Source organism: Bombus huntii, chromosome 3 (genome assembly GCF_024542735.1).
Source record: "Bombus huntii isolate Logan2020A chromosome 3, iyBomHunt1.1, whole genome shotgun sequence".
NCBI classification, from domain to species: domain Eukaryota; kingdom Metazoa; phylum Arthropoda; class Insecta; order Hymenoptera; family Apidae; genus Bombus; species Bombus huntii.
Genome location: NC_066240.1, coordinates 8,948,980 through 8,976,400, shown reverse-complemented (window position 1 = coordinate 8,976,400; position 27,421 = coordinate 8,948,980). Strand labels below are relative to the sequence as shown.

At 41.9% G+C, this 27,421-nt stretch overlaps 2 protein-coding genes and 2 long non-coding RNA genes across 10 annotated transcripts in view; 2 read left to right on the top strand and 2 right to left on the bottom strand.

Moving 5' to 3' along the window:
- Nucleotides 1-5,833, bottom strand: part of LOC126863722 (ral guanine nucleotide dissociation stimulator) — a 43,633-nt gene extending 37,800 nt beyond the window's left edge. Inside the window, exon 1 of one of the 3 annotated variants that reach the window (XM_050614170.1) lies at nucleotides 5,198-5,833. In XM_050614170.1, coding sequence (XP_050470127.1) covers nucleotides 5,198-5,227 — 30 coding nt within the window. In that variant the 5' untranslated portion in view covers nucleotides 5,228-5,833. The remainder of the gene's footprint in view (nucleotides 1-5,197) is intronic. The other 2 variants (XM_050614173.1, XM_050614171.1) reach the window with 2 other exon arrangements.
- A 723-nt stretch (nucleotides 5,834-6,556) lies between these two features.
- The window catches only part of LOC126863719 (uncharacterized), a 33,736-nt gene continuing 12,871 nt past the window's right edge, over nucleotides 6,557-27,421 (bottom strand). For 2 of the 5 annotated variants that reach the window (XM_050614151.1, XM_050614150.1), the window contains 4 exons: nucleotides 11,035-13,284; nucleotides 10,037-10,287; nucleotides 9,494-9,910; nucleotides 6,557-9,403 (listed from right to left, as the gene is read on the bottom strand). In XM_050614151.1, coding sequence (XP_050470108.1) covers nucleotides 8,414-9,403; nucleotides 9,494-9,910; nucleotides 10,037-10,287; nucleotides 11,035-13,270 — 3,894 coding nt within the window. In that variant the 5' untranslated portion in view covers nucleotides 13,271-13,284 and the 3' untranslated portion in view covers nucleotides 6,557-8,413. The other 3 variants (XM_050614154.1, XM_050614149.1, XM_050614152.1) reach the window with 3 other exon arrangements.
- LOC126863734 (uncharacterized) lies at nucleotides 16,398-16,879 on the top strand. Its single transcript, XR_007688962.1, has 2 exons — nucleotides 16,398-16,451; nucleotides 16,517-16,879. It is a non-coding gene; the product is annotated as an uncharacterized LOC126863734 (long non-coding RNA).
- On the top strand, nucleotides 18,640-21,045 carry LOC126863735 (uncharacterized). The gene is made up of 2 exons (XR_007688963.1): nucleotides 18,640-20,056; nucleotides 20,313-21,045. It is a non-coding gene; the product is annotated as an uncharacterized LOC126863735 (long non-coding RNA).

The window sequence follows — 27,421 nt, the reverse complement described above, 5'->3', positions numbered from 1 at the left end:
ATTTATAATATTTATGTATTCTGTTTTGTTTCTGTGATTTTCGTTTAGGATCACGCACATGCCTTGAATATTATAACCTTCGTCTCGTTAAGGGAGACGTTGTCCTTCATCGACACAGAAAATCACGTTAAAGGCTTTAAGTAGATCTAATATCTTAAACAAGGCACGAGTTAAATTCTCCGTGAGACACGCGATTACAAAACAATTGGCAAGGCTTGTATTCCCATACACACGATGCTTATTAATTTCCACGGTGAATCTTCCTCAGATACTGAAGTTTATTCCATTTTTGTCAAGCGACTCTCTAATTTTATAACAGAATAAATATCCTTCCAATTACATTTGAGGCCAATTCCAGTATCAGTCCTAGTACCTCAATATCCAAATATTTCAATAATATTGTTCCATCGTTCGCGGAAAGACGCGATCTCGAGGAAGCGCGTCAACGGGAGTCGTAAATTTCCGTTACGATCAGATAATCGACGCCACGAAATGATCGATCCCCTATTTCGTTTAGAATAATAAAGATGGTTGAATTGATTGTAACACTCAAGTAACAGGTTACAATATACATTTTATTCCAACAACTTTCTAGACATAGGCAGTTACGCTCGGTGTGTATAGATATAAGTTAAAAAGATGACTGATCTAAGGGTGGAAAACCATTCTAGAGATGTTGACTGAGGCAAAGATGAAAAATCAGTCAAGAGACGTCGACTGATCTAAGGATGACAAACCAGAGGTTCGGTGACGATACTGTCGCAGAGGAAAATTATTGCTGGGGGTTGGTCGCCCCACCACCGGCCGCTTGAGGGTCGAAATGACTGTTGAACTGGGGAAACCTCGATTTTCCCACTTTTTACCTGATAAATCGATAACCATAAGGAACGTCTCGACTTGAATATATTTTATAACAATTAAGAAACCTAACGGTAAAATATAAACGCTTAGTTTTGTAACAGTTCCTTAGAATTATTGCGGCCCGGCTAATTATGTTTGACCGCCTCGATCAAGAAATGGATTCTGGTTTACGATTCTAGATTACCGGACGTAACAAATATATACTATATGTCTTTACCTACTTAAAATTCTATTTATCCTTCTATAAGCTCATAAAAACAAAGAAAATCTTGCATGAATACCTGTTACCGAGAGTCTAGCAATAAATTTTAACTTATAGATGATTAACATGTTAAAATTCGTCTCATTCGCGATCCAGTCGCCACAGGATTCACGCGTTCAAGGATCCGTATCGATTCAGTAGGTCGATTCCCTATCCTTTTCTCACATGGGTGTTTTACTCGTGAGATGGACTCTCGCATAGTCCAGTCGTATCGATTTCAGGTTGGAGAAATGCGTGGCCGCGTGCAACGTATCCAGTGGTCCAGGTTACTTTCACGTTTCCGTTCGGTCGACGTCGACGAGGAACAGAGATCACCGCGGGAAACGTAGACAAAGAAGGAGGGGAGGAAAGCGACAGATGCGAAGAAAGAGAGAGAGAGAGAGAAAGAGAAAGAAAGAAAGGATTCCTCTCGTTTCGTACTGAATTCTGAATGAATATCCGCCTTTCTCACGATCGAACCACGCTCGTGAGAAGATTGATTCGTGCGAAGCGCGTACCGGAGAATTGGAGCATCTCGCGTCTTTTCCATCGTACTATAAGAAAAGCGTGCAAAAGTCTCAAGCCATATCTCGTAATTGCCACTAGAATCATTTTTTCAAGAAATATTTTTATATCGTATTGTATAAAAGCGAATTTGTACGTACAATGACTCACGAAAATATATGAATGAAAAATTACAACTAGCAAAAAGAAGCGTTGAACTCTGATTTTATTGAAATGTTTGTCCCTCGATAGTCCAAATAAATGAAATTTTACTGTGCTTTTAAAATATCAAAATAATTAAGGCTCCAACGTGTATATGCCCGGAAGGAAAATCGTGAAACAAGAGATTAATCTGTGTCTATACGGCGATACGATTCAGTGTAAGAAAAAATGTAGAAAAGATCGCAAGAAATTGGAAGAACTCATCTGGTCGACTTTTTTCTACGAAGGTAGATTTTCTCTTCACCTTGAGTCGAATAACTAGAAGTAACAGTACCCGTGGTATTGGCACGTCCAGCATCTATCGAACGCGCCGGATCGACTAGTTTATCGTTCGAGTTTCTTGCACAAATTCCTTGTTTGTTCTATCGAGGAGCATCTGACCGAAGACGTATTTCCCGAAGGAGTGTCCCGGAGCCTATCTCTCAGGTCTTCGAACCAACAATGGAGCAACTTCCAACTACGAAATAGACCTCTTTGTGTAACTGCATCTTGAATCACGGGACGTGCGATACGTCAGGCAAATATTCGGATTTACATATCACCATTGAATCGTCACAGTTTGCTCGAGCCACGAACGTGCTCCCTTTCCTTTTCGATGAAAGCGTGACCCAACACGGAAATCAAAGTATACAGATACAGGGTGTTCCAAAAAGTGAATCGAAAGTATCTTCGTTTGGCGAGAACGCGGGCAAACTGTACTATGCTACATATTGCGTATAAAAAACGAGCGTAACTTTCTCTTCCATGTTTTTTTCTATGCTGAACGTTTGAAAGAAGAATCAAACGTTGTGAGGTTGAATAATATGTATATTATAATTGGCGTATCTATAGTTAAAACACGTCCATTGCCGATTGAATTTTTACCACGTTACTATATATATTAACCTTCTCATTTATGAATTATTTAACGAGCAGAAATATTTCTCCGTATAATCAATCTAGTTATCGTACGATGAATAAGGTTTTCACTAAGATTTTGTCGTTTAACCCTAAATCATGATCAATGTATTTTTATAGGTTGATAATTTATTAAAGAATAGCAGTAACTTAACTAAACGAGGAATCAGTTTTCATGCAATTAAATTTACAATACTTTTTGAAACATCCTGTATTGAAGAGTTCTAGCCGTTCTTTACGTACGCGTTCGCGATGCCCGCACTTCTTTCTCGCCTCCTGCATTCCGCGACGCGCCTCGTTAGACTTGACACGTATTACTTTGCATTCTCATAAGCGTTATGCCGCCCTGCCTTTCTCATAGCGCCAGGCAGAGCGTACGAGATGGCCAAGGAATCGGCAGCTACGAGTGCTCATAGACGGTCAACGCGATCGAGAAGGAAACTATCCGGACAACGTTTCCACTACCGACTAGTAGAAGGTGCTAGAGTCTACAAAAACAAGGAGATTAAGGACTTCTGCACTTTGAAACTATAAAATTTTCAAAGAACATAAGAGCAATCAAATTTTGAATTATTCATTAATTCGCTCGGTATAGCGGAATTTTTTATTAAGATACTTGAGAAAATACTCGAGTCTGAGAATAAGAAAAACTAAATGAATTTATATCTTTTTCTACATATAACCTACAATATGGTACATAGAAATGTTAATAATTTCTTTTGCTCTTGCCAATGGGACCTAGTTATATAAACGTAAATTCTTATTGTTTGAACGTTGCTTATGCGGTGAATCGATAAACATCTATTACGTGAAATATTTGTCATCCAATATCGGTCAAATACAGTTCCAGTTGTAAACAACGGGAATAAGAATAATATTCCAACGTTCCAATTACAAGCCGTGAAGCAACGAGGGTATGTAACACACGAGAATGATATGGTCGACCGATTAATTTCTAACATAAACAGAACGGCATCCCTCGATAGTAAGCATACCTTCGCGTGCGCGAGGCGTGCGCAAGTTTCATTGACTCTCGAGTTATTGAACGTGTTCCATCGAACTACAAGCTGTCCGCTGCATTACGATTTTGTCCACGAGGCAAAAGAGGAAAGGTCAACGAAACATACTCGAACAAGGAACATCTTATATCGCGAATAAAATTAGAATAAAATTTGAATAAAATCATCATAAAGAAGACAAACAAGAACATGTGATCTTTGAGTAATCCTTAAGTGAATGTAGCAAACTTATTTGACTTTGCTGCGGCCCTCGAAATTTTATGTTTCAATCTTCTTCGATATCTCTAACGTAAAAATTATCACATAGGAGCACAGGCCTCTTCAATCGTTATGAAATAAAATATTCAACGCTCATAACAACACTGATCCAACCTCTTGGATAATGGTTAAGAGCTTGAAATATTTTTGTAATTTTGGAAGAATACGATATGATCTAAAATGGCCGAAAGAACGCATTAAGGTTAAAACCACGTCTTAGTCGAAAATCGTATTCTACTCTCGTTCCATTTTGTCTTGTGGCTAACCGGTGGCGAACTTACGAAACGTAAAGCGAGTTTCACAACTCCGGCTATCGAGCAAGAAATATCACTAGCCGCAAGAAATTACTTTTACTCGGTACAGACTCATCTGTCCACTCGGATCACGTGGATGAAAAACACGTGACAACATCTGAGTTATTAGCAATTAACACTGTACACGATGGAATAGAGATACGATCTATGACCTTTCTTCTTTTCCAGATCTAAACATACTATTTCATTATGTACGAAAATTATCGGTAGTGATAGCACTCTGTATATAAAATCAGGCAAAATGACGACAAACGTTCGTAAAACTCGTTAAATTTTATTCTTCGTAACTACCGAATTTTAATGACATGAATACGTCAGTTCCCTACTAGAATCCCATACGAGTTGATTAGTCAGCGTAGTTAGTAATTGTCAAAAGGTCGAAGCTCGTTACAAGGTAAATCGAAATTAACTCACGCTGACGACATTGATGACAATAACCCTGCAATTTTACGATTCTCCTGTTTAAATATTGTATCGTATACTTCCTGTTTCGTTGATTACGTAAAAAAATTACGATAAGGCAACGTTCCTTGTGTCAGTCGTTTCATAATATTTTTAACTCGCGACCGACTGTTTTATAATACACCATTCCCAATACGCTAAACTGAAATACATACATACATATGTTTCCTACGAATATTCCCGCCAGCAGGAATATTTCCTCGGTGACCGCGTTTACGTTAGACAGAGATGAAAGAAGGAAAGATAGAAAGAGACAGAAAGAGCTTTCAAATCCACGATTATTTCCGCACGGCGAAGCCGCGCGTTGCTCTCTGTCAACCTGTGTATTTCGCTGGCCACGATACACGGACACGGAACCAGACGCGACAGAGAGACGGAACAAGAGGGAGCAATAAAAAAGAGAAAGGTATGATAATTACCAAGGAGTCGTCCCCATTGTCAGCGCTCATAGCCCACCGCTAACGCGAGGGAATTCGAGATCGTCGTCGTGGTCGTCGTCTTCGGTCCTCTTCTCCGCCCTTCCGGTAGAACAACCTTACGCTCGTCATTCTGCGGCGTATCCTAAATTCGCAGGACACTCGAAGGACTCGTTAATAAACACCAATGGTAGCGCCTCGCACCTGTCATCTGGCATTGCAACAACGAACGCGGCTTGTTGGTGCGATGGTTATAACGTATATAGAAAGGGACGAGATAGAAAAGGATCGGAGACGGGAAAGGGCAGTCGTAAGAGAGGAAAACAGGGAGAGAAAGAGAGAGAGAGAGAGAGGACACTGACACATGAAACGTCAACGACACTAGCACGCCGTTGTATTCACCGTTCGAAACAAAAGCAAATTTTTTTTTAATTACGCCATCGACACGCGTCTCGCACCACACGCCACTTCCATTCGATTTAATCTGCGATTTTCGTGTTTCATTGACCGAGCAAGAAGGAAGAAAGCCCGAATATGAAATTTTACCGCACCAACTAAACTAACCTCCGTACAGGCTCACGGGCAGGCGCTAACTTCCAGCGACACTCAACTCAACAACTTGCTAATGCTTTCCCTTCCATCACGTCACCTCCCACCCCAAATCACATACGAACGGCAAGTAGAAACGATTGGTTTGAAATTGGAGTATATCGTCATACAGAACAAGTCGTTTGTGTTATCTTTTTGAAGACTAGTCGCCCGTATCAGTCACTATTTCGGAAGTAATTTGTAATTTGAATAATATCGCGAATAAACGTCACCACTATATGTACAGGATTCCCGCTACGGACGCCATGTTGGTGGTGCGCGCGCAGCTACGCTCCAAGGCAGGAAATTTGAAGAGTAATTTAGCGGTATGTTTAAATTGTCATTGTAAAGAGGTGTTAATTTTAGCTTACGCGGACAAATCGCTAATACTAATTTACGATGTTTTGTAAGATTTCCTGCTTCGTTCATGTGAATGGTAATAAATGTATGTTAGTGCCCTGTAATTGCATGTTATGGCAACATTAAATAAGGACAAATAGGATATAATAAAGGTAGGAAAAGTATTTTTACACTGCGTTACTTGCACAGCCGGATATACCTATGCAACTAAAGTAATTAATAAGACAGAATCATGAACAATATATTGAAAAGAATCACATAAAAAATATGATTTTTCATGAACTGCTTTCAACATAATAACGATAAAATAAACAAAGGATCTTGGGGAATGGTATCGTGAATGTAAAAAGACGAAATAACAAAAAACGAAACGACGCACACATAATAAGACAACACATTACACGGTAGACAAGAGACTTTTTCACAACATTTAATAAAACGCTATCAACTAGGTATGCCTTTTTTTACTCAAATACTCTAAAAGTTACTTACATACGTGTAGTTTATATGTATATTTATGTCATACGGAGGTGTCACATCCCTCGCAATGTTTCAACGCGTTAAATCTATGTTCCTTTCGTTTCTTCTATTTTCGATAGTGAGATTTCGTTATCACTGTACACTGACAACAAACGTAACGATTTTAGGCACCAATCAGCGACGATGAACACAGTGTAAAATACGGAAATAGAAGATCGTCAAAAGTGCTTGGGAGCTGACACATCCAATAAGTATGTATAAATTTAATACTATCGTCTTATCATTGTTTTCTTACGTTTCATATTTTAATCAATCGTGGGTATAGCGATCAACGTCCCGGGATGCTAAAGAGGTCTATGTCTGAAAATCTACAAGGTGAATAACAATGGGTGTGCAAAACAACATCCGAACGAGATAATATTTGCCATCAGACTTTGTTTACCGCAATGTTTTTCAAAAAATGAGAAAACCTCGCGCGGGTATCTTTTCTTTACTTTGTTCGTGTTAACTCTTACCTTGAAATTGCGAATATAGACAGACAACAAAATTGAGCCGTTGATCATTTGGGTTCGAGTATCCTCAATAATCGATAACTTATACATTTTCGTTAAAAAGTTTTCACATTTTGCTATTCCTCGCACAATGTGCGTGATATTAAAAAAGGACCTGCAATTTCAAGGTGCCATATGAAAGAATGAAAAAAATATATGAGACCTTAAACGTTATATGTTCTGTAGACAGCGTGCACTTGGTATGCCAACCAATCATGGTTCCTCTAACATTGGAAACATGTAAGTAACCGCGATGCTTCTGAATTTATTACAATACGACGGAAAATCTATTCTCTATCGTCATTTATCATCGTCTGTTGATTGAAAAACCATTCAAACTCGATCCCTTACTAACTGGCATAAAAAAGTCCCATAATTTATTTTCTTAACCTACGATCCTGGCAAACTGCATTTTCATATGCACAAGTATCACAATCGTTCACATTTCGTGGTCACATATATATGTGTTTTGTGTGTACAATCATGTGCCTATCTTCCTTTCTAATCAGCAACGCGAACATCTTTCGAATTCGCTATAAATACTAAGTTGTTCGCCATCGCAGCTGTCACACGGATCCGAAAAAACCTTTTTTTCTGTTCTTTTTTACAAAGACACAAGGCCCGCGATCGTAATATTAAAGTTAAGTATTATAAACTGCAATCTAAACTGATCCCATATGTTGTTTCTTGGTCACAACCTCGTTGAATATCTTCTGCAACTTCGTGTCAAGGAGACTGTTCATGGAGATTTTCGACGAAGACCTTCCCCCGAAAATCCTTCACCGAACTGGCGGCCCCGGATTCTCTTCACGTTTATTGAGAACATCGTCTTATCCATTCGATCAATTATACAATCGACAATCTTATAATAAAGGAACAAGGACAATGTCTCAAGCTTCCATCCCGGGCGGACGCACACGTATAATTTTTCTAACGACATCCACGGGACTCATCATAGTTGAACGCGAGTGATTCTCGAAACGAACCTTTGTTCTATTCGAAAACCACATAAACAATTTACTCGGATTTATCTAACGCATGGAAGTCTATCTGGTCAAATTGCCAGCACCTTCTTATCGAGATATTTCTTCGTTATCCTTCTTTTCTTCTTTTCTTATTTTTTCATTCGCAAGGTTTCCAATGACGAAAGTTAAATTCTATTTTTCGTTATAAATCACTATGGGTCAAAAACGATTTGACGGATTCGCAGATAGACAATTCTTCGTATCTACAGTTTAACCTAAGCGGATACAGTCTCAACCATTGACTTTTTAATAATTTCCCCAAAGTTTTCGTCACACTCTTCCGTACTTTCCGATTGTTGTTCGTTACCTTGGTTCTTTTCTACCTCGACCTTGGTTCCATTCCCGTGATAAGTACCATGCGCCGCAGGCTCCATTTCACCATAGTACGAATATCTACCAGACAAAAGTTCTGAAAATGGTTCTAGTTTACCTATTTGTTGAACCACTGTATTCATCGGCTGCACCGAATTTAAATTCGTGTATTGTGATCCGGTTGTTTCGTCCTGGGCAAAGCTAGTTTCGTAACTGGATGAGTGTTGTCCGGGATGGACCTGGCAGTTTCCCTGAATTGATCCGGCGTCTTGCCCATAAGGCGCATAGTGTGAGAACCCTGGATTTCCTGGCACCGTTTGAAATTGCGGCTGAAATTGCACCCTAGATGTAGAAGGAAGGTTAGCGTAAGGTTGATAGTCCTGATAAGTAGGCTGTTGAAAGTTTACTCCGGTACTTGTTTGGCCTGAGAACGTTTGAAAAGCTTGACTAAACTCAGGATGAAGTTTCCTTTGAGGTCCCTGCGTACCATCAACAGTGTCTTCGTTAGGATAGCAATCGTCTCTAATTGCGTAAAGATCCAGACTATCCTCTCTAGTACCAGGTACTTCTGGCTGACAATTCGTCCCGCCGTCCCTAGCGTCGTGATTTTCGTAATGAAGCGTCGTAAATCCACCACCGTTCAGACACGATTCTGTGGTCCTATTCTCCATCACGGATCCCAAATTGATTTCTCTTAACGGACTTCTGCCGTTTTGATTGTCGGAAGCGTCGTGATCCGTACTCTCTTCTTCTCGTTGCTTTTTTTCTAACTCCAGCCGCATGAGAGTGTGAATGAAATGCGTTCGCACTCGTACTGGATTGAACTCAATCCTGCCTGAACTATTCGCACAACCATCTCGGGTACATCCACAAGGAAAACCCGCTCTATCAACCTATTAACATATATCACAGTCGTATGATTTAGTTGTTTCTTAGAAAAATCTGTGACTCTATCGTATAGTATTTAGTATAGATCTACCAACCTGGCACTTTACATTAGCTCGACTACAAGGACAACTCTCTGGATCGCAATATCCTTTGCACCCGCAACCGCAATGTTCTCTGCTAGCTCTAATGTCACGGCACTCGTCCTTTTCGACAGCATCTATTCTACGTACTCCAGCCGCCCTAAGTAAAGCTCGTCTCTGCCACGTAGGTACTGGCTGCAGGAAATAATAACTATCGATATCCAGTTCTTCGTTATCACTTTGTTCCTCGTCCGTATCATCGCTGGGATCCTCGGAGCTAGAGGCTGCTTCCGATACGCAATTTGCAGCACGCTCGGAGCGCAATTGAGCTAGTCTAGCACGATGAATTCGCCTCTGTTCAGCAGCATGCTCCGATAACGAGAACCGTTCTGCATGAGTATGCGTCGCACTCATGCCAAGGGTGCTGCCACCCTAAGAAAAATAAATCGATTTACCACGTTATATTCATACATACTATATGTCATTAATACTACAACACTAATATATTCTTCGTAATATTTATGACGAAATAAAATCTGTATTGTATAAAATATGTACCTGAGAAGGTACACAAGTGAAACCCTGTGCTCTGGGAAAATAATACACGGTGACAGCGTCGAATTGAATATTGCGTTTCTTTTTCATGGTTTCTTCCGTATTGCTTCTCTTCGGACTAGGAGCCCCATCCATGCAATCTATCAATCTTCGTTTTAAATTACTCTTTGGAGGACTCCGAAAATTCGTCAATGGTGGTTGTGGTGTACCCGGTACACCCACATTCGGTACAAAACTGTCCAATTGATTCACAACTGAAAAAGAATATCGTACTTTGTATTTTCCTATCATATTCTCGCATATTCAGAAATACACTGACATATCTTTTATAACCCAATATCACAATTATTAAAATTAATTTGTCAAAAAAATTCTTTTACATAAGTATTTGTCGGAGTCAGGTTGATATTTTGGGGCGTTCGATGAACCTTTACTTACTTTACCGTCGCGAATGTAGCTAATATTTATCAATACGAATGTGGACACTATAAGAGGCTATGAACGAATCCACGGTCCACGGGAGGACAAGTATCAACGTACTACTCGATTCGGGTAACTTCTCGATAACTCAATCGGCGGTTCGTCCAACGACTAACTAACGAACTAACTCTCCCTTAATCCAAAAGAAGCTGCCCTTATATACTCCTGTCCCCACTTCTCGGGTCAATCTTTGTTTTTAAGGAGAGCCATATAATCATTTCATACCTCTGTCAGGTACATGTCCCTTCCGTGTCCGTGGCTATGTCTAGTGACCCGCTATGTCATTTCGAGCCCGAACCCATCGTCATAAAATCAAGTAGGAACATTAAGACTATTTCTTATTTTTATTACTTAAGGGCGGCTATAGTAAAAGTCTAGGCTATGGTATTGGGGGTTTTCCCAACATTAGGGACGGGAAATCCCGCTGTCCTTCCATCTCCGACATATTTATAAGATATATTTTATTCATTTTCAAATGGAAAAAAGAAGGAGCTACACCAAAGAACGATGCGTTTAATTACCTTTTTCTTTATCGGAGAGAATATCATCGGGTATCCTATCCAAGAAAGAAGTTTCGGAATCGCTTTCGGGAACCGGTGCAGGCCCAGGATCACCGGGTATCTCGCTTCCTAAACCAGAATCGCTTCCATCCGATCTAACTTCGTCCCGCGCACCAGTGGCAAGCGCTAGACTTTCCGCTGAATCTTCTGTAAAAGCTTCCGGCCTCTCTGGCTCCAACCTCGATATGATCTCCGGATTAATATCAACGCAGCACATGGACTCGTTCTCCTGACACGATATTTGATCAGAAGCGGTATCATCCTCACATCCACGTACATTGGTCGTGGTTGACATTTCGGAGCTATCGGACCCGGTTTCGGTTTCCGTCTCTGTGTCAATAGCTTCTGGGACATCCGTGGTAGGTTCCAACATCTCCGGTGAACTTGGTGTCGTTTCAGACGAATCCAAATTGTTCAACGGCTGTAAATCCTCCGTGGAGGGTAAAGGCAAGGAAAACACGACTTCTTCATCCTCTGCTAATTTCTCTATTACCGATGTGGCTGGCGTTTCATCTTGTTCCGGTTTCTCCTCCGTCGTCGCTTTTACCGTTTTCGGCAATGTTATCCTTTGCAAGATCACCTTGCATTCTTTCATAGAAATAATGGGAGTTGATTTTATCAATTTGGTCTGTAGCAGATCGAATACTGCAGGAGAATCGTCCTTCTTCTCCTTATGGTCCTGTGACTCAGTCTTTTGGACACTGATCTCGCAATTTCGCCTTTCAACGGAACATACATTCTTCGACGTATCTTTGGGATCAATCCTTACATCTACGTTGCTATCATCAGCCTTGCACGTGGTGTTCTTCTTCTGCTTCTTCTTCGAGGCGACGGTCATACATTTCGCATCTTTCTGTTCCGGTGAGAAGTACTGCGACACATTAATCTGATCTATCTTAACCACTAATTGGGGTAAAGAACTTTTCATCATTTCAATCAACTGCTTGTTGTTTATAACCGGTGCTGTGCAAGCACTATTCGCAGGCATAGTGTCGCTACACGAGCACTCCTCGATGGGCTCCTCGCACTGTTTCGGTTCCTGGCACTTGCTGAGATTTCTCTCGGGGCTGTCGCGCGACAGCGAACAACAAGAATCCTCATCAATAAACGAGTCCGAGTATTCGAGCTTTTTACAGGGCTCTACCAGCGCCTCCTCGACGCTGCCGTTGGTACATTCACCTTCCGGCGACGTCGTTACTCTGCAGACCCTATGCTCCGACTCGGTACAGCTTATCTCCTCGGAACCGTGATTCGTTTGAAAAGAACCGTCCACGCTTACATTCGTTGATAACCTACAACCACTCGTTAATAAATCATCGATAATCCTATTGTTCCTTGAGATGCATCGACTGTTGACATCGTCGTCGAACAGGCACGAGTTCGACGACAGGGATATCTCACCCAGGGTACGCTCTCGGAGGCTCACCAACACCGGTGAGATCCTCCTCACGTCGCTTCTTACTTGATTCGATTCATTCTCCGAAATTTCAACGCCGATCCGCTTGATCTCCGCATTGATCGGCAAAAAATCGCTGGCCGGTCTTTTTCTACACAACGGCGATGAGGTGGTGAATCCTGCACCGTAACTATCATCCACTTTAGAATCGTCTGTCTCTTTCTCGGTACACTGAACCGACAACGACATCGACGTTGGCGTCGGCGTCGGCGTCGGCGTCGGCGTCAGCGTCGGCGTCAGCGTCGGAGTTAGCGTCGGCGTCAACGTCAGCGTCGGCGTCAGCGTCGGCGTCGGCGTCGGCGTCGACATCGAACAATCTTGTTCATCCACGGATTCGTTCGATTTCACTTCTACATCGATACCCGCATCTTCAGGTTGCGTCTTATCTTTTCCAAGTTTCAGACCCATACCGGAGATGTCTAATTGACCTTCGCCGTGTGAAAAGTTGTTCGAGGTCTCGACCGGAGCCTCACATAATTCTAGATTGATGAACACTTGGTTGTCGACGGATCGACGAGTAGCATCGCGTATTTCTTCGGTAGCCATCGAAGAATCGGCATCATTGTCGCGCTTCGTTGATCCGTTTTCCGATGTAGTTGACGACGACACTGTCGTCGACGCACCAATCGTTTTCGCTGATTCTATAGTCAATGCACCACCACTAACCGTTTCCGCTAAATCAGCCGAGGTAGAACCTTCTTGAGCTTCTAAACGACGATCTGGAGCCGAAGGCAATTCCATTTGGAGCGTTCAACCTGCGGTAAACAAGAAACACAGAAATTCATTAAACTTATACCACGTGCGATCATTAATAGTAAACAATATTTGCAAATGTTCGAAGAAAGACCACAAGTTAGGAAACGTATCTTATTCTCTGAACTTGATATTCGTTGCTGATGAATACGAGAAAGTAGATTCGACTGGATCGAAAAACGAATTTTCACAGAAGTAGAGAAGATCCTCTAACGATGGACGTCACACCACCGGGATCAATTCATTGCTATATCATTCCGTGAAGCGAACTATTCTCGTTCCTAGTCATTTCAAGGTAATCATATTTTCCGCGTTGGCTCTTTTTCTCAAAATATCATAAGCAAAAGGACGAAGAGGAGGATGGAGGGATCAATAATCCGCGCGCCGATACCGCGCACCGGCAAACGGAGAAAGACACGACGTGACGCCAACGAAAAAGAGGAAATAAATCAATCATAAAGGTTCTCCGTGATTTTGTCGCATCGCGTATCCAGACACGTTTGCGAATGCTACGCGGTTATCCCCAAATCCGCGTGCTCTTTAATCTGTCGATATCTTTCTTATCACGGCACCAAATATAAAAGGGACTCTGCATATAATCCTGGCCGGAGATTATTGATTCAAAGCTGGCAGGAAAAGAGGGGTGGAATGGGGAAGGAGGGGGAGGTTTCTGTCTGCCTTCGGTTACCATGCGCACCTTGTACCCCTTATATACCAGAAAACTCCACGACTAAACTAGGTGTAGAAGGGTTCTTTTCTTCCGTTATCTCTCCCTCTTTCGTCTTTTTTTTTTTTTGTCTATTTGTATCTGTATTTTTTTCTTAATCCTGTTCGGTTTGATTTACTTTCGTTTCTTGTATTCTATTTTTACCTTCGAGCCGCACGATCTTCTGCCCCCTCCACGAACCTTCCGCACCACTCTGTCCTTTCGCGAAAACCGAACCTCCAAACACGAGGCTCGACCTCGACAATCCGTTATCACGGCAAAGCCTTTAAGTCGTTTCGCAACTCCAACTGTCTCCATTCTGTCCGCGAACTCGTCTGCCGTCCCTGAGATCCGAGCGATCGGCGCCCTCCATGGAGGACAACCGTATGGGCCTTGAGCAGGAGCAGAGCATTCAACAATGTCCGACTGCCCACGGGGCCTGCACGCAAATGGCCTTTTTCAGAGAAACGGCCAATCTTATCGGTGATATTACAATAATTCTTGGAAAATTTTCAAATTCGAGAAACATTTACTGGAAGAACGTGCCACGGCAAATCACGCAGACGGATGCTGAAGATTTGATATCGTTGCGTTGAATGGTGTTCGATAATTCGAGACAAAGATTTTTCCAGGAGCGATGGTTGCAAAAAATACGAGTAGGAGATCGTGGAACTGGATACGTGTTCTTCGATTACGAGCACCAAAAGATATATGACGATGATCGAGGCTGGTACGAACGAGATTAAACATGGAACGTTTTAGCAGGAAGACATCGTAACTCGGTGTAGTGCAACAGCACGGATCCGAAGAGCAAAAGCGGCTGTGCGAGACGAAAGAAGAGCTGAGCGGAGAAGCGGCTTTCTCGATGAGAGATTCAAAGCAAACGCGCGAGAGCAAAACAAACAGGAATAATATGTTCTCTGGTGTTGCGAAAACTAGGTGGACGTTCACGAACAGACTAACTGAATATTCCCAGGAACGAATTCGATAGAGAGAGAGAGAGAGAGCCGGTCTCTTCTCTCATTTGATGATGATGATAGTACTCGGTGGCGAGAAAGCGAGGGAAATATGCCTCTAAGTGCGGAGAGTATACTCGTAGAGAAGGAAGAAGCGAAGCGGAGGCGCGTGCGTCGCGTTCGACAGCTCGGAGCAGAGTGAGCGGAGCTGGCTCGACGCTGCGTCGATGACGATTCCGTTCGGCGCCGCTACTCGGTCACCTTCGGGACGCCTCGGTTCTCTCCTCCGCACTGGTGAAGGGTACACGCGTACTTTATACGTAGGAGTATGCGTGTTTGTGAATGTGTAATACAGTGTATGGTGCTACGAAACGCCGTGGTTCTCAACGGGCCGATCGAACGCAATTCAACTCTCCAAGCGATCAATCTTCGCCTCTATTTTCGGTCTTTTTCCAAAAATTCTCCCGTGGTGGTTGTAAATGTTCGAAACATGCACGCCAATATTTATCCCTAACGGTAGTTAAAGGAAAACCTACGTGTCGACGGAACAATGGATTCAAGTGGGGAGAGTGATAGAGTTTTTCGAACGAGACCGCTCATTGATTACATCGGTGAAATTCCGTGGCCTTTCTAGAGTAATTCTATTTTCTGCACACTCTTACACGCCACTAGCCGAGACACACAGCTATAGGTTACGCCTACGCGTACACACGCGTGTAAAATTAACGATCGGTATTATTAACTTTTCTAGATTAAATACATACTGCCTTTAGCCTTCTTCTTTTTTCTTTTTTTAATTTAAACGGGTAAAGAAGCGGACATCAACCATAGTTCACGATAAAAAGTGGAATAGTTCAGCTACCGAGTAGGCTTTCGAATACGATCGAAGTAGTCGATCGAGTATTTCAACGAAGAACGAAGTATATATGTTATATTCATTATGAAACGCATGAGTAAAAATTAGAAAAATAATTCACGAGAATGTGCGTCGTAGACACGTTCCGATTCAACTGTTAGACGATGCAGTTATTTAAATTAACCTCGTTACACTTGCTGGCGGACAGTCGTCGATTATCGAGTATCATCGGTGAAAAGCTTGGCTACAGTTCCCTTGCATGTGTAACATTGTATGCGGCGACATTTCCGAGCCTAGCTACAGAGAACTCTAGCCCACTGTATATCTCTTCTAAACCTTCGATACAAAAGTCCTTGCTTATAAACAGGAAATAGGAAGATCTGGCCGCGTGTAACTGCGAAGAATCGCCGCGTATTATCGATCCGAACGATTGACCAGCCTCCGTGAAACATCCAAGGTAATGCCCGTGTTTGTCCGAAGGACTACAATATAGCTCGTAATATAATGTCTCGACACGTTTAGAACCACAACAACTGATCGTTTTTAAATCGTGAAATAGTCGAGATCGATTTACAAAAACGACAATCATGAAAACCACTGATATAGAAGATATATTCACGGTATACCAAACAGGTTTCCATCGTTACATAAGTGAGTGTACACCAAGTGACTATATCATTCTTATCATTACCCTTGCATACTACTTTTTCCATCAGATTCGCCAAAGTGCACTCGACGATCCAGAAAACAAAGTCATGCACGAGGTTAAGTGCTTACTTATCATCGACCTGGCGTCGATTCTAATAGCGCAACGAACCGGTTCGTATACTAAAAATCTACTATTCAAACCAAATTTTACAAAGGTTAAACAGGACCCCAGTTTATCGTCACCTAAATATTCGCGCAACCATCCGGATGTTTGAAAATTCATACGCGTAACACGATCCTCCGGTTCTTGCTCCAACGTAATGCATTTTAAAAGTGGAAAGTCCTGCATAGGTGGCGCTGGTCGCAGAATTGGCGCGGTATTGTCTACGAGTACTCCAGCTCTCTCTTTCGCGATGTCTTTCTCCTTTTTCCTCTCTTCGTGCTCTCTCCCTCGCCCTCACTCCTTCTTTCTCCGCTTCACTTGCCTTTCTTCGTTTCTCACATTTATATTTTTCTTTCTCTTTGTCACACGCACACAGAGAGACGAGTTTCTCTCACGGATGAGGTTCAACGAACGAGAGAGCGTGGCGCTTGCGCGGGGCTGCACGACTGCCGTAATTGTCGCTACGCTGCGAAAGTAGAAGGCGTACAGCGACAACCCTGTGCTCGTCTCCTTTCAGTCTTTCTCTCTGTTTTTTCCTCCCCCGATCTCTCCTTTTTTTCTTATTCCTTCTTCTTCATTTTTCCTTTTTTCAGCAAGAAAGTAATGGTACATTCATGCCGTGACAAAATATCAAAAAACGACCGAAAGAGATCTCGCGACCCTACGCGGCCTAACACTCGCGTTATATGTTCTTCCTCTCGATGGCTTCCACACGAATTTTTCACCTCTGCATTAACCTACAGAAAAGGAACCCGGAGAGTCGACCGGTTACCACAGTACTTCAATACTCGTCACTTTCCAGATGCCGTAATAAATGTTACGTCAAAACATTTTCTTAATGCTTTTGCTATAACTAGATTGCGAATGTTTATGCATTTATGAAAAATTTCAGTGCGCAAATATACAAAATATCCAAAACAAGGTACTCGTTGTAATATTTAAGATGAAACACGTTTATATTTATCTCCTCCCTAAATTATAGAACGCACAGACTGCGACGTCGTTGATATTGAATGAGATAAAATGGAAATGAATCAAGCGTTGAAGAGTAAGCTAACTATATGAGGACAGCCCTGATTTACTGAAAAGGTCACTCGGATAATCCTTTAATTACACGCGATCGCGAACAGCGCTATTCCAAAAAGACGAAACACGATCCGGTATGCTTTCAATTAAACTTCATTGAAATTTTACGTCACGTTGCGCGACGCTAAACGTTTCAACGTATCGCGACAAACGACCGAACGATTTGTTACGTAAGCACATAATTGAGCAGCGCTGAAGTTAGCCCGTGTTCGATTTCTTTTCCACCCGTGTGCTCTGTTGTCGTTTGGATTGAATATCAAGGTCGCGTTCTTGAGCCACATCGCGAAATTCTGCACGTCTCCTGAACGATGTTTACCCATCCTCATGCACACTAGAGTGTGCATACGTCGCGACTCGTAAGCGTACGCGCGACGAACAGGTGCGTGGCAAACCATAAACGTACATATACGAGTTATAAAGATTGACGCTGCAATCATAGCGCTTTCCTGATCGAACATCTAATCTTCGTTATTTTTATTCCCGTTTCATCGTTGAAGTTTCCTCTAATGACTAAATAATTCGCTTGGTACCACGGAGGTGCGTAAGCTGCATTGTTAATGAGATCTGGGAAGACAGTTTTGTTGAATGACCAACCAGTTTATCAAACTACGCTTTACCTATCCAACTCTATGTATACGCTAAGTCCATTTGTTTCCGTAAGGTTTTCTGACGCTTTCTATAAGCAACATCTGACTAAAGTGCAGACGGCAGAGTTCGTCCAAGTTGATTATCAATACCCGTCCCCTTTCCTACGGTATCATATATACATATATCTACCAAAATTTACACTGGAGATCGGATTAGATTTTGAATTTCTGGGGACAGTCCGCTGATTCACAATTTGAGTTTCTCCCGTACAACTTGCTAAGCTATTTTCTATTTAGTTGTACTTCGTGTAAACTAGCATCGAGGAATAAATACACTATATCCGATCTCGTATTCTCTTATCTGGTACACAGCACAGAATGTAGTTTCAGAAGTGGGACGCCCAATGTGCGAAATCTCAGTTTTACGCTGAGCATAGGTACGTAAGTGCAATGTGACAAAGAAGGAACGTTCTCCAATCTGCCGTTTAGTCACCAAGTAGAAAAACTATGAACTACCATACGAGATACGCAACGCTTCTTCCTTATATTTGAATTTTTTTTCTTAAGTACTTAGAATCGCGACTCTTTAGCTGTTTTAAACAAAACATCAGTTTCTTTGAAGCCGTCTGTCAGGAGTTCGATTAACTCTCTTCGCTGGAAGCCAACATGTAGAAAATTGCCTAACGTCAGTGGCCCTTGTCCCCGCGTTGGAGACGATGCAGATTTTCAGCAAGTGAAGACATTCAAAAGAGACAGTTTGATCGGGCCTTGTTACGAATTTTCATGAAAAAGAACCGAAAACGCGGCTTGGCCCCGGGTACCGCCGGCTTTTCTAAACTCTACAGCGGCAAAGAACCAAGGTGGGGGCAGAACGAGGGACCGAGACGAGGCATATTAAAACGGTGTGGGGGCGAGCGAAACGCGAGACCAAAGCAGTTTTACAACACCGGCAGACGCTGCGATATTGCTCCGTCGTGCTTTCTGCTTTCTGGGAAAGGTCCGAAGCTCTCTCTCTCTCTCTCTCCCCACTCTCTCATTTTCTCTTTCCCCTACCCTCCATTCTCTCCCCGCTACACCCCGTCTCTCTTTCACCTACACGTCTGCACAACTTTGAACACGACCTACACGAACACTACCTCTTTCTACCAGTACTTCGTACACACTCTCATATCCATACCTCTATCTCTCTTTCCTTTCTTCCTCTCTTCCTCACTACCCCATTCTCATCAGTAGTATTTCTCCCTCTTTCTTCCCCCCTATTCCCCTGATCTATCAACACCACCTATCCTTCTCTCTCGCAAGATACTCACACAAATTCCACGCTTTTATATCCGTGTCTCGCTCGATCTTTCAGTTACCCCCATCTAACCCTCACTCGCTTACACCCACGCCAGTCTTTACCATCTGTCTCTTTCTATAGCGAAGGCTGGTAGTATCTATCTCTATCCACATTTCGTTCTCTCTCTTCAATCGCATCTCCTGCTCTATCTCCATTTCTACCCAGCTTCGCCGGTACCGTTTTCTCATATTCTCTCTGCGCGCGCCACTATGGCGCATCACTATAGGAAGATATAGTGCGGGCCCGACTACACTGCACGCAACTATACAACGTATAGTAGTACGGCGCAACGCGGCAACGAAAGACAAGGCCGTACCACTCGCGGCGAACGGAGGATACGAAAACAGTTTCACACGACCGACGCCAATGGTCTACGTACCACCATTATGATAGCTCGACAGAGTAAATAATATCGTGGGTATTCATTAATCAAGTAAGTGAACCTTGATGCGGAACGTAACACACATCGAGCGAATTTTTCAAGGGTCGAAAATGTATTTCTTTTTCTCGTCTCCCTTCGCCGATCTATGTGTCGTGTTGCACTACTGACGCGCAACACTCGCGGGGAACGTAGCAACCAAACCACCCGCTCGAGTATACCAGTTGCTAATTCGTTTTGCTCATGGCCCCTTTTTGCAAAAGAGAATCACAAATCGAGGCGTATATACATATTCGTTCGCATATTTCAGAAACATAGCGAAGTAACGTATACCGCTGCTTTCTACGTGTATCAGCATAAACGGGTGTTCACGGAAATATATACTCATTGTACCATCGCGAAATCGATGTGTGCGTGAAGAGGGTTAGCATCCTACACGATTGAAGAACACGTCGTGCTACGGAGACACACGCTATGTGTCGATGTGTGCGTGCCTCTTACACAACGTAAACGCGCGGTAGTGTAGGTTGCTTTGGCATAATAAGAGAGAGGGAGCGGAATATAATGCAACCTCCTGCGCTCAGTGGCCTCCCTGGAAGCTGTGGAATGTACCACCCACCCTGCCCTCCCATTCTATACAACGGAGAGAAGAGTCGTGCGGCGTTGGTCGTTGTAAACACTTCGTCGGACTATTAATACTAAAAATCTCGAATCAGTACGAGACGTTACTCTGTGATACTAACTAACTGGAGTTTTATAGGTCGTTACACGGGGGTTGAAATTATTTTTAATAGGCTATTTTCGTCCCCTGATTCACTCTCTCTAATCTTCTAATTATAGGAATTTTCTTCTTTTCTATTCTTAGTCAGATGCACATTTGAATATTAAAGGTGTTACGGCCAATATCAATGGACAAAAATTAATTTTACCAATCGTGACACGCTAATCAATCATGATTACATATCGACACTTCGTCCAGACTCAATTCCGTCAATTACTCGAGCGAGCTATTCGCCAACGGCATCGAGAACTTCACAATAACTGCGAGTTGCACGCTCGGTCATTCATTTCGCATCTTGTTGATAAGTGGAACTCTGATTCGTCGCACACGACAACATGCGCCATTCGTGCAGGCGCGTGCCCATATAAACTGTAACGTATCGGCCATTGTTGCGTGCTCCGGATACATTGTCTCGCGGATTGCTTCGCATCTTCGTCGATAGTCTTTTCAGCATCTAAACTTTAGTGCCATAATTTTTATCGGTAGAACGTGTCGATCGGTTTTATCTGAGGAGCAGTAACACGATCGCACTAAAGAATATATTCAGTGAACAACGAATGACGAACCACGATGCTCGTTAAGATCATCGTTTTTCGTCTAATATTTTTAATTAAAAATCAGAAAAATATACTCTTAAAAGCATGCACGATTAATAACGTCGAATAATCGTTACATCGCAAACAAACATTCATGCGTACCTATAGCTGTTACCATCAGCAAATGTGTGTATATGTATTTCTTCCTTCGTTTTCCGAGAAAAAAGAAGAAACAAGGCAGAGAAAGAGAAGGAAGAAGGGGAGGAAAAAATCTGACAAGAAGCAACACGACCACGACGATGTTAAAGGACAAGAGTGGAAAAAGAGAGGGCGGGTGGTGGTAGCGAATAGACGAACGAACCTATGGATATTTTGCGAGGGTGCGAAAGAGATGGAGGGTGAGCTGCGGGGGTGTATATTGGGACTTGTAAATGGGGGTGGGAGGTTCCACCTCCAGCCGAATCGATCCCACCGCAGTGTAGCACTATAGCAGTCCACGTGCATACATACCATGGACTTCTCTCTCTCACTCTCTTTCTCTCTCTCTCTCTCTCTCTCTCGCTATTTAGTTCTCCTTCTTCCCTCGTTCTCTACCCCGTTCGTTCCTTCACCCTCGTATTTTCTCTCGTATACTCTCCACACTCGTTGCACTACACCGTAACAAACCGACGCAGCTGCGCCAGTGCGCGTTCGACCGAGTGCAACCGGAACAGGAATTCTGGATGCTGAATGAAACTTTTTTTTAATGATCGTGATTAATACGTTGACACTGTTTCAACGGGCACGATGCGGGGGTGGTCGTGAAATTTTACCGATTCCGTGTGGGTGACGTTCCGCGATGTGAGACGTACAACGTCAGGTTCTGGACCAAGCACCGCTCAAGCGAATGAAACATAGCCCTGTGGACGTTGATGGATTCGCGAACCAGCATCAAAGGATACTAAATCTCTATTATCTGCTCCCGGCAAAGATGATTCCGTTCCGGGACCATCGTGAATTCCGCCTGATCGCTTCCGTTTTCCAAAATTTTGTATACACCACCATATCTCACATTATTGGCAACTCATTGAAACGTTCCAAATTTATGTCAGCATCGTAACTTACACTACCGATCATAAGCATTAACACATTCCGTACAATCGAAATAATATTATCCATTAATAATAAATCCACGATAGTCGTTATTATAAATTTGTTATTTCCTTTGCATCGTATGTGTCTTTTAATATAAAAGACTAAATAAAATTTGTTAACTATAGTATTCTATACTATTCAAAAGTAAACAGTAGAACAATATTCAGAACGCTCCTGTTAAATTTATGTATCAATTTTTATGTTTCGAGCAGGTTGAACTACACGATAAGTGGGACTATCGGTTAACGCGAAAACCAAGAAATACAGGCAGGTTATTATAAATCGATAAACGCAACGCTATGGTATATCCTCGTGCGCTGATTGGACATCCTGTACGAGGATTACTGACACGTTCATTCAATTCGTAGTACGTACTACTCGCGCTCAGCCGATGACTGCAGTCACAGAATGCGCGTATATGGGTGCTGCAAATCGAACGCGTAGGTAGAGGAGGGATGAGGATGGAGGAAAGGGAGGAGAGGAGGTGTGGGAAGATAACGGGCATGGAGTATTATTACGTGTGTCGTGGTACACAATCGACATACACATTCTGCTATGTAGAGCGCAGGTTGCACGGGTTGTACCCAACAATTTGTCGGGGGTACGGAATCGTGAAAATTTGAAAGGAACCAAGAGAGAAAGTAGTCGGATTTCGACGGTCAACAACAACAACGTTTCTTTCCCACAGAACGATTCCACAACATGAAAAAAAAACACACAGAGACTGTCCTTGTTTCTCGTTAACGAAAAAAAGCAAGGAGAACCACGTTTCAACGCGAGAAGATGAAGTTTTTAAAAGGAGGAATGTGTTACGTTGACGACCCGTTTCTGATAATGAGACGACAAAGAAGTAAATCAAGGTTTATGAACGCTTAGAACACTTCATGCGATAAGGTCCCGGTGTCTTGTATAAATAAAGAGTTAATGGCCGGTTATGATTCAAGTTCACGCACAAGTGTTCCCTAATTACATTCTCACGTCCATATTTTCCTGTAAAGCCATGCTCTCGGTACGGATTATACGGAACGTTAACACGAGCTAAACACGAAGCTGGCACTATGTTAGCCGGTATAGCGGCCATACCCGTCGCTCATTGTACTCGGTTCAATAGACGAGACTATAGGTTTCTCGTACAACCGATGTATGCGTTACACATGCGTGTGTATATACATATCGGCGTGCGTGTTCACGTATCAGAGTATTAGGGCTTATATGGGACCCTTCAGTCACATTTAACTGCGATGCAATTTGCAATTTACTATATTTTAATGGAAACCTAACAGACATCGTTGTTTAAGATAACATTTTAAAACGTTTTTACTATCAATTCAATCAAAATTTCTTGCAAAGTTTTGCAGACGGAAATACACACAAAGAATTTTATTATTATATGAGAAATCAAATATCAATTTAACCAATATACATTTTGACATCGATTGAACGGGTTTGTGAAAAAATGATACAATTAAAACTTTTCTCGTGACAAGTCCCTTTCAGCCGCTTAACAACTCTAAACTTCGATGCCAAAAACAATAACTCACAGAAAGACCTATCGTGGCCAATTCACAAAAAAAAGGGGAGGAAAAAAGGCTAAAGCAGAAACCACTGAACCATGTATCACAGGCAGATATTGCAAGGTGATCGAATCATCCATCGACCGATGCACTCTGGATGCATCACCATATGCGCGTGTATGTGAGCGTGGATCGTGAGCGGCGGACACATGCATCGTCGATTGACGTAGGCATGCAAATGCTCGACAGACTGAGACAGACCCAAGAGAGACGGCCACAGTGACCGGAAGACATGGACAGGAAAAAACTTACTTTATTCGTTAACCTGTTCACGGAGGAAAGATTCATTCAACCCGTTACGACCGATTGTTTTGCCGCACTTGTCGGTAGACGACCGTTTTGAAGTGACTGTTGCAACGGCTTCCTCTAATTATTGCGTAATTAGTACTCATTTGTTGCACACAAAGTAGAATTTTTATCGTTTCTAACGGAAACCACACAGTGTAAAGTATCTTCATATTGTTTCTAAAGAGTTAAGTGTCAGCGTTTATCTCGCAAGATGTGGCACGGTTTGAGTGAAATTTCGTGTCACCACTGTCACCAGAAGCTCGAGCCAGCTGTGCAAAGCAAGCAGAGGGGCTAACTGAAGTTATTTGAAAAAGCCGCGACTTTTTATAGGAAGTATAGACCTAAAGTCTATTCTAAGGATATAAAAAACTTTCAGGAATGGCTTGTAGTTGTTTTAAGATCGTATTCACGTAACATATTTCTGTATTCAAGTGCAGAAGATCAGCCACCTAAAAGAGAATCACGATACGGAAATAAATTTTGAAAACGTCATTATCTGAAGTGTCGAAAAATTTCACGGTAATTTTTGTTTCGAGCTCTTCGACAGTAGCATGAAACAAAATCCTAACTTAACGATGATCGTTTAGTTCGAGAAAGTGGTTCATTGTAATTGGTTAACTTTAATAGCTCCGCGAGAAATGTATCGTCCAAGAAAAACGAGCAAGGGAAATACGTATTAGCAGCATTGAACGTTAAAAATAACATCGACCATCGATCGCGATGATCTGAATATCGCTTGTTATGAAACCAACCAGGATGTTTAAGGAATAATAAAATTCGTTCGTATAATCTTTTTATTCCTTTGTCATCAGGCTCGGGGTGAAAGAAGAAGAAGAAGAAGAAGAAAAAGAAGAAGCAACATCCCTCGACGAAAGAGTCAGTCCATGAAATGAACTCCTGGTTAACGGGATCATACTGGCGAGGCCAGCTCTGTGTCTTTACCTCCTCGATCGCAGACGTCCCTCGTTTTCCTCCTTCCCTTCTTAAATAGACTCTGTTCTTTCTACTTATCTGTCGCAATTTGCCGTTGTCTCTGTGCCTTTTCAGACTTCCAATGATTACAAGTATCTTGGCATCGATCGTTTGGCAAATTGAGTTCCAGATGCTCAAACTAGAAAATTTAAGTTAGAAATAATTTACTTCTTAGAATCATTTTAAACAAGAGCTACACTATATAATTATTATTTAAAGTTCTATCTCTCTAGTTAGTTTTGTTAATTAGTAATGTCTCTTTCTAACAAATCTCTATTTTTTTTCTGTGAGAAAACACGCGCAGTATAGTCGTATTTCTCGTACACAGGAATAACTATTTTCCATATCCACTTGCTCGTCACTGCTTTACCCGTGTCGATCGCCCCTCGAGGGTCTTCTTCGGGGTTGAAGCCGCTTGCAAGATTTCCGATATCCGTCAGGCTTACATAAAATCGAACAAAACAGCCGGGGAAAGACGTCAAGCTTCTGTTATTCGATAAAAACTTCACCTTCGTCTGAAGTATGCGACCGCCTTCTTGCTTAATTAGATTGCCATTCGAACTGGACCATCGCCACTAGCTTGTCTCTATTTTATTTATATTAAGTACAATACACTCGCTAGACAATAATATTAGTGAATAGATCAACGACTGTACTAGTGTTGATCTCCTTCATTTATTTATCTTAGGTTTGCCTATTGGAACTTAATCTTGCATCAAATACTAGATTATTAACAACACTGTGAGAAAATGTACTACGATAGCTCACGAAGATATCGCAATGAAACTAATAACGTCCAACACAAAGATGAACAACACAAAATTATTGGACCTAATTCTTGGTTTCTTCTGAATAATATTGTCATTTATGGATGTTTACGGTATACAGAAAAAAAGAATTCATTCTTCCGTTGCTTGAAACAATTATTTCAATTTTTCTTTTAATATTCAATGTTTTCATTCGCGGGTAAACAACGATACGATGATAGAAAATATGCGAGGAGCTTTCTGCGGAATAAGATAAATGTTCTAGAATATTCTCCTCGTGCCATGTCTCGTACCATTTTGTCGAAGAATTTTCCAAGGAACTGCAATTTTCATCTTCAATAGGAGGCTGCGTTTGAAGTATGGAACGTAAATACATTGGTCGATATCAGAGAGAAGTTCGTTAAGTCCACCCCTGATTTATATCAGTACTTAAGAGAACACTCTCAACCCGTAGGCCAACCCCTAATGAAAGTTGTTCCCCTGTTGTATATACACATTTACACGAGGAAAATTTTCGACTGTCGTGATTCGCCGGATCGATAAGCGTCAAGTGCAGCGGATCGATCGCTAAGTAAATTACCTACTTGCAAATTTAGCAACACTGCCCCGTTCTAATCCCGTGATTCGATTGCTACAAGTATTCAATATAGTTTGCTCGATTCTGTTAGCCAAAAATGATCTTCCCTTTGGAAAAATGTAAAATTTGCATTTTTCTTGATACAAGAAAGTTGTTCGGGAAAGTTTCTATTTCGAGAAAGTCGTTCAGGAGCTTGAGAAAGTTTAACAAGAGAACTGCGATTAAAAGGAGGATTAAATTATTCAGAGACTCGATCCATTAACTTCATTTTCTGAATGTTTCTTAATTTTATGTGTGATTAATTTCTAATTTTGAAGCAGGTGCAAAAGAGATAAATATATAATAATCGCCTTTCAGTCTCGATAAAAATAGTGCTAAAAGTAGTCGATAGTGTTAAAAGTAGTTACACGCTTTTAATAATTGCAGAAACAAAAGATCTAAGTCTCGTCATATCGATAGATGTAATAGTTGAAGCGTTAAATTGGTCCGTAGAAAGAATAGAGACCACAGAGAATCGACGATCACAAAATACAGCGTGTTGCAAACATCTAACTCGAGGTAACATTTATACCGTCTTATTTTAAACTTTCTTCTCTGCCCAATTCGCACTGCCAATTTGCCACAATCGACCCCACGATATAGCAAAAACACAAGCATCTTACTTACAGTAAAGATATCGTTAGACATCTAGGACTGCTTTCCCCGTATCTCACTTCGGAATTGCGGCATCCTATACAGATCGTCCCAGATTCTGGAATCGTCCGGTATACTTCAAAACTCTGCTATTTTC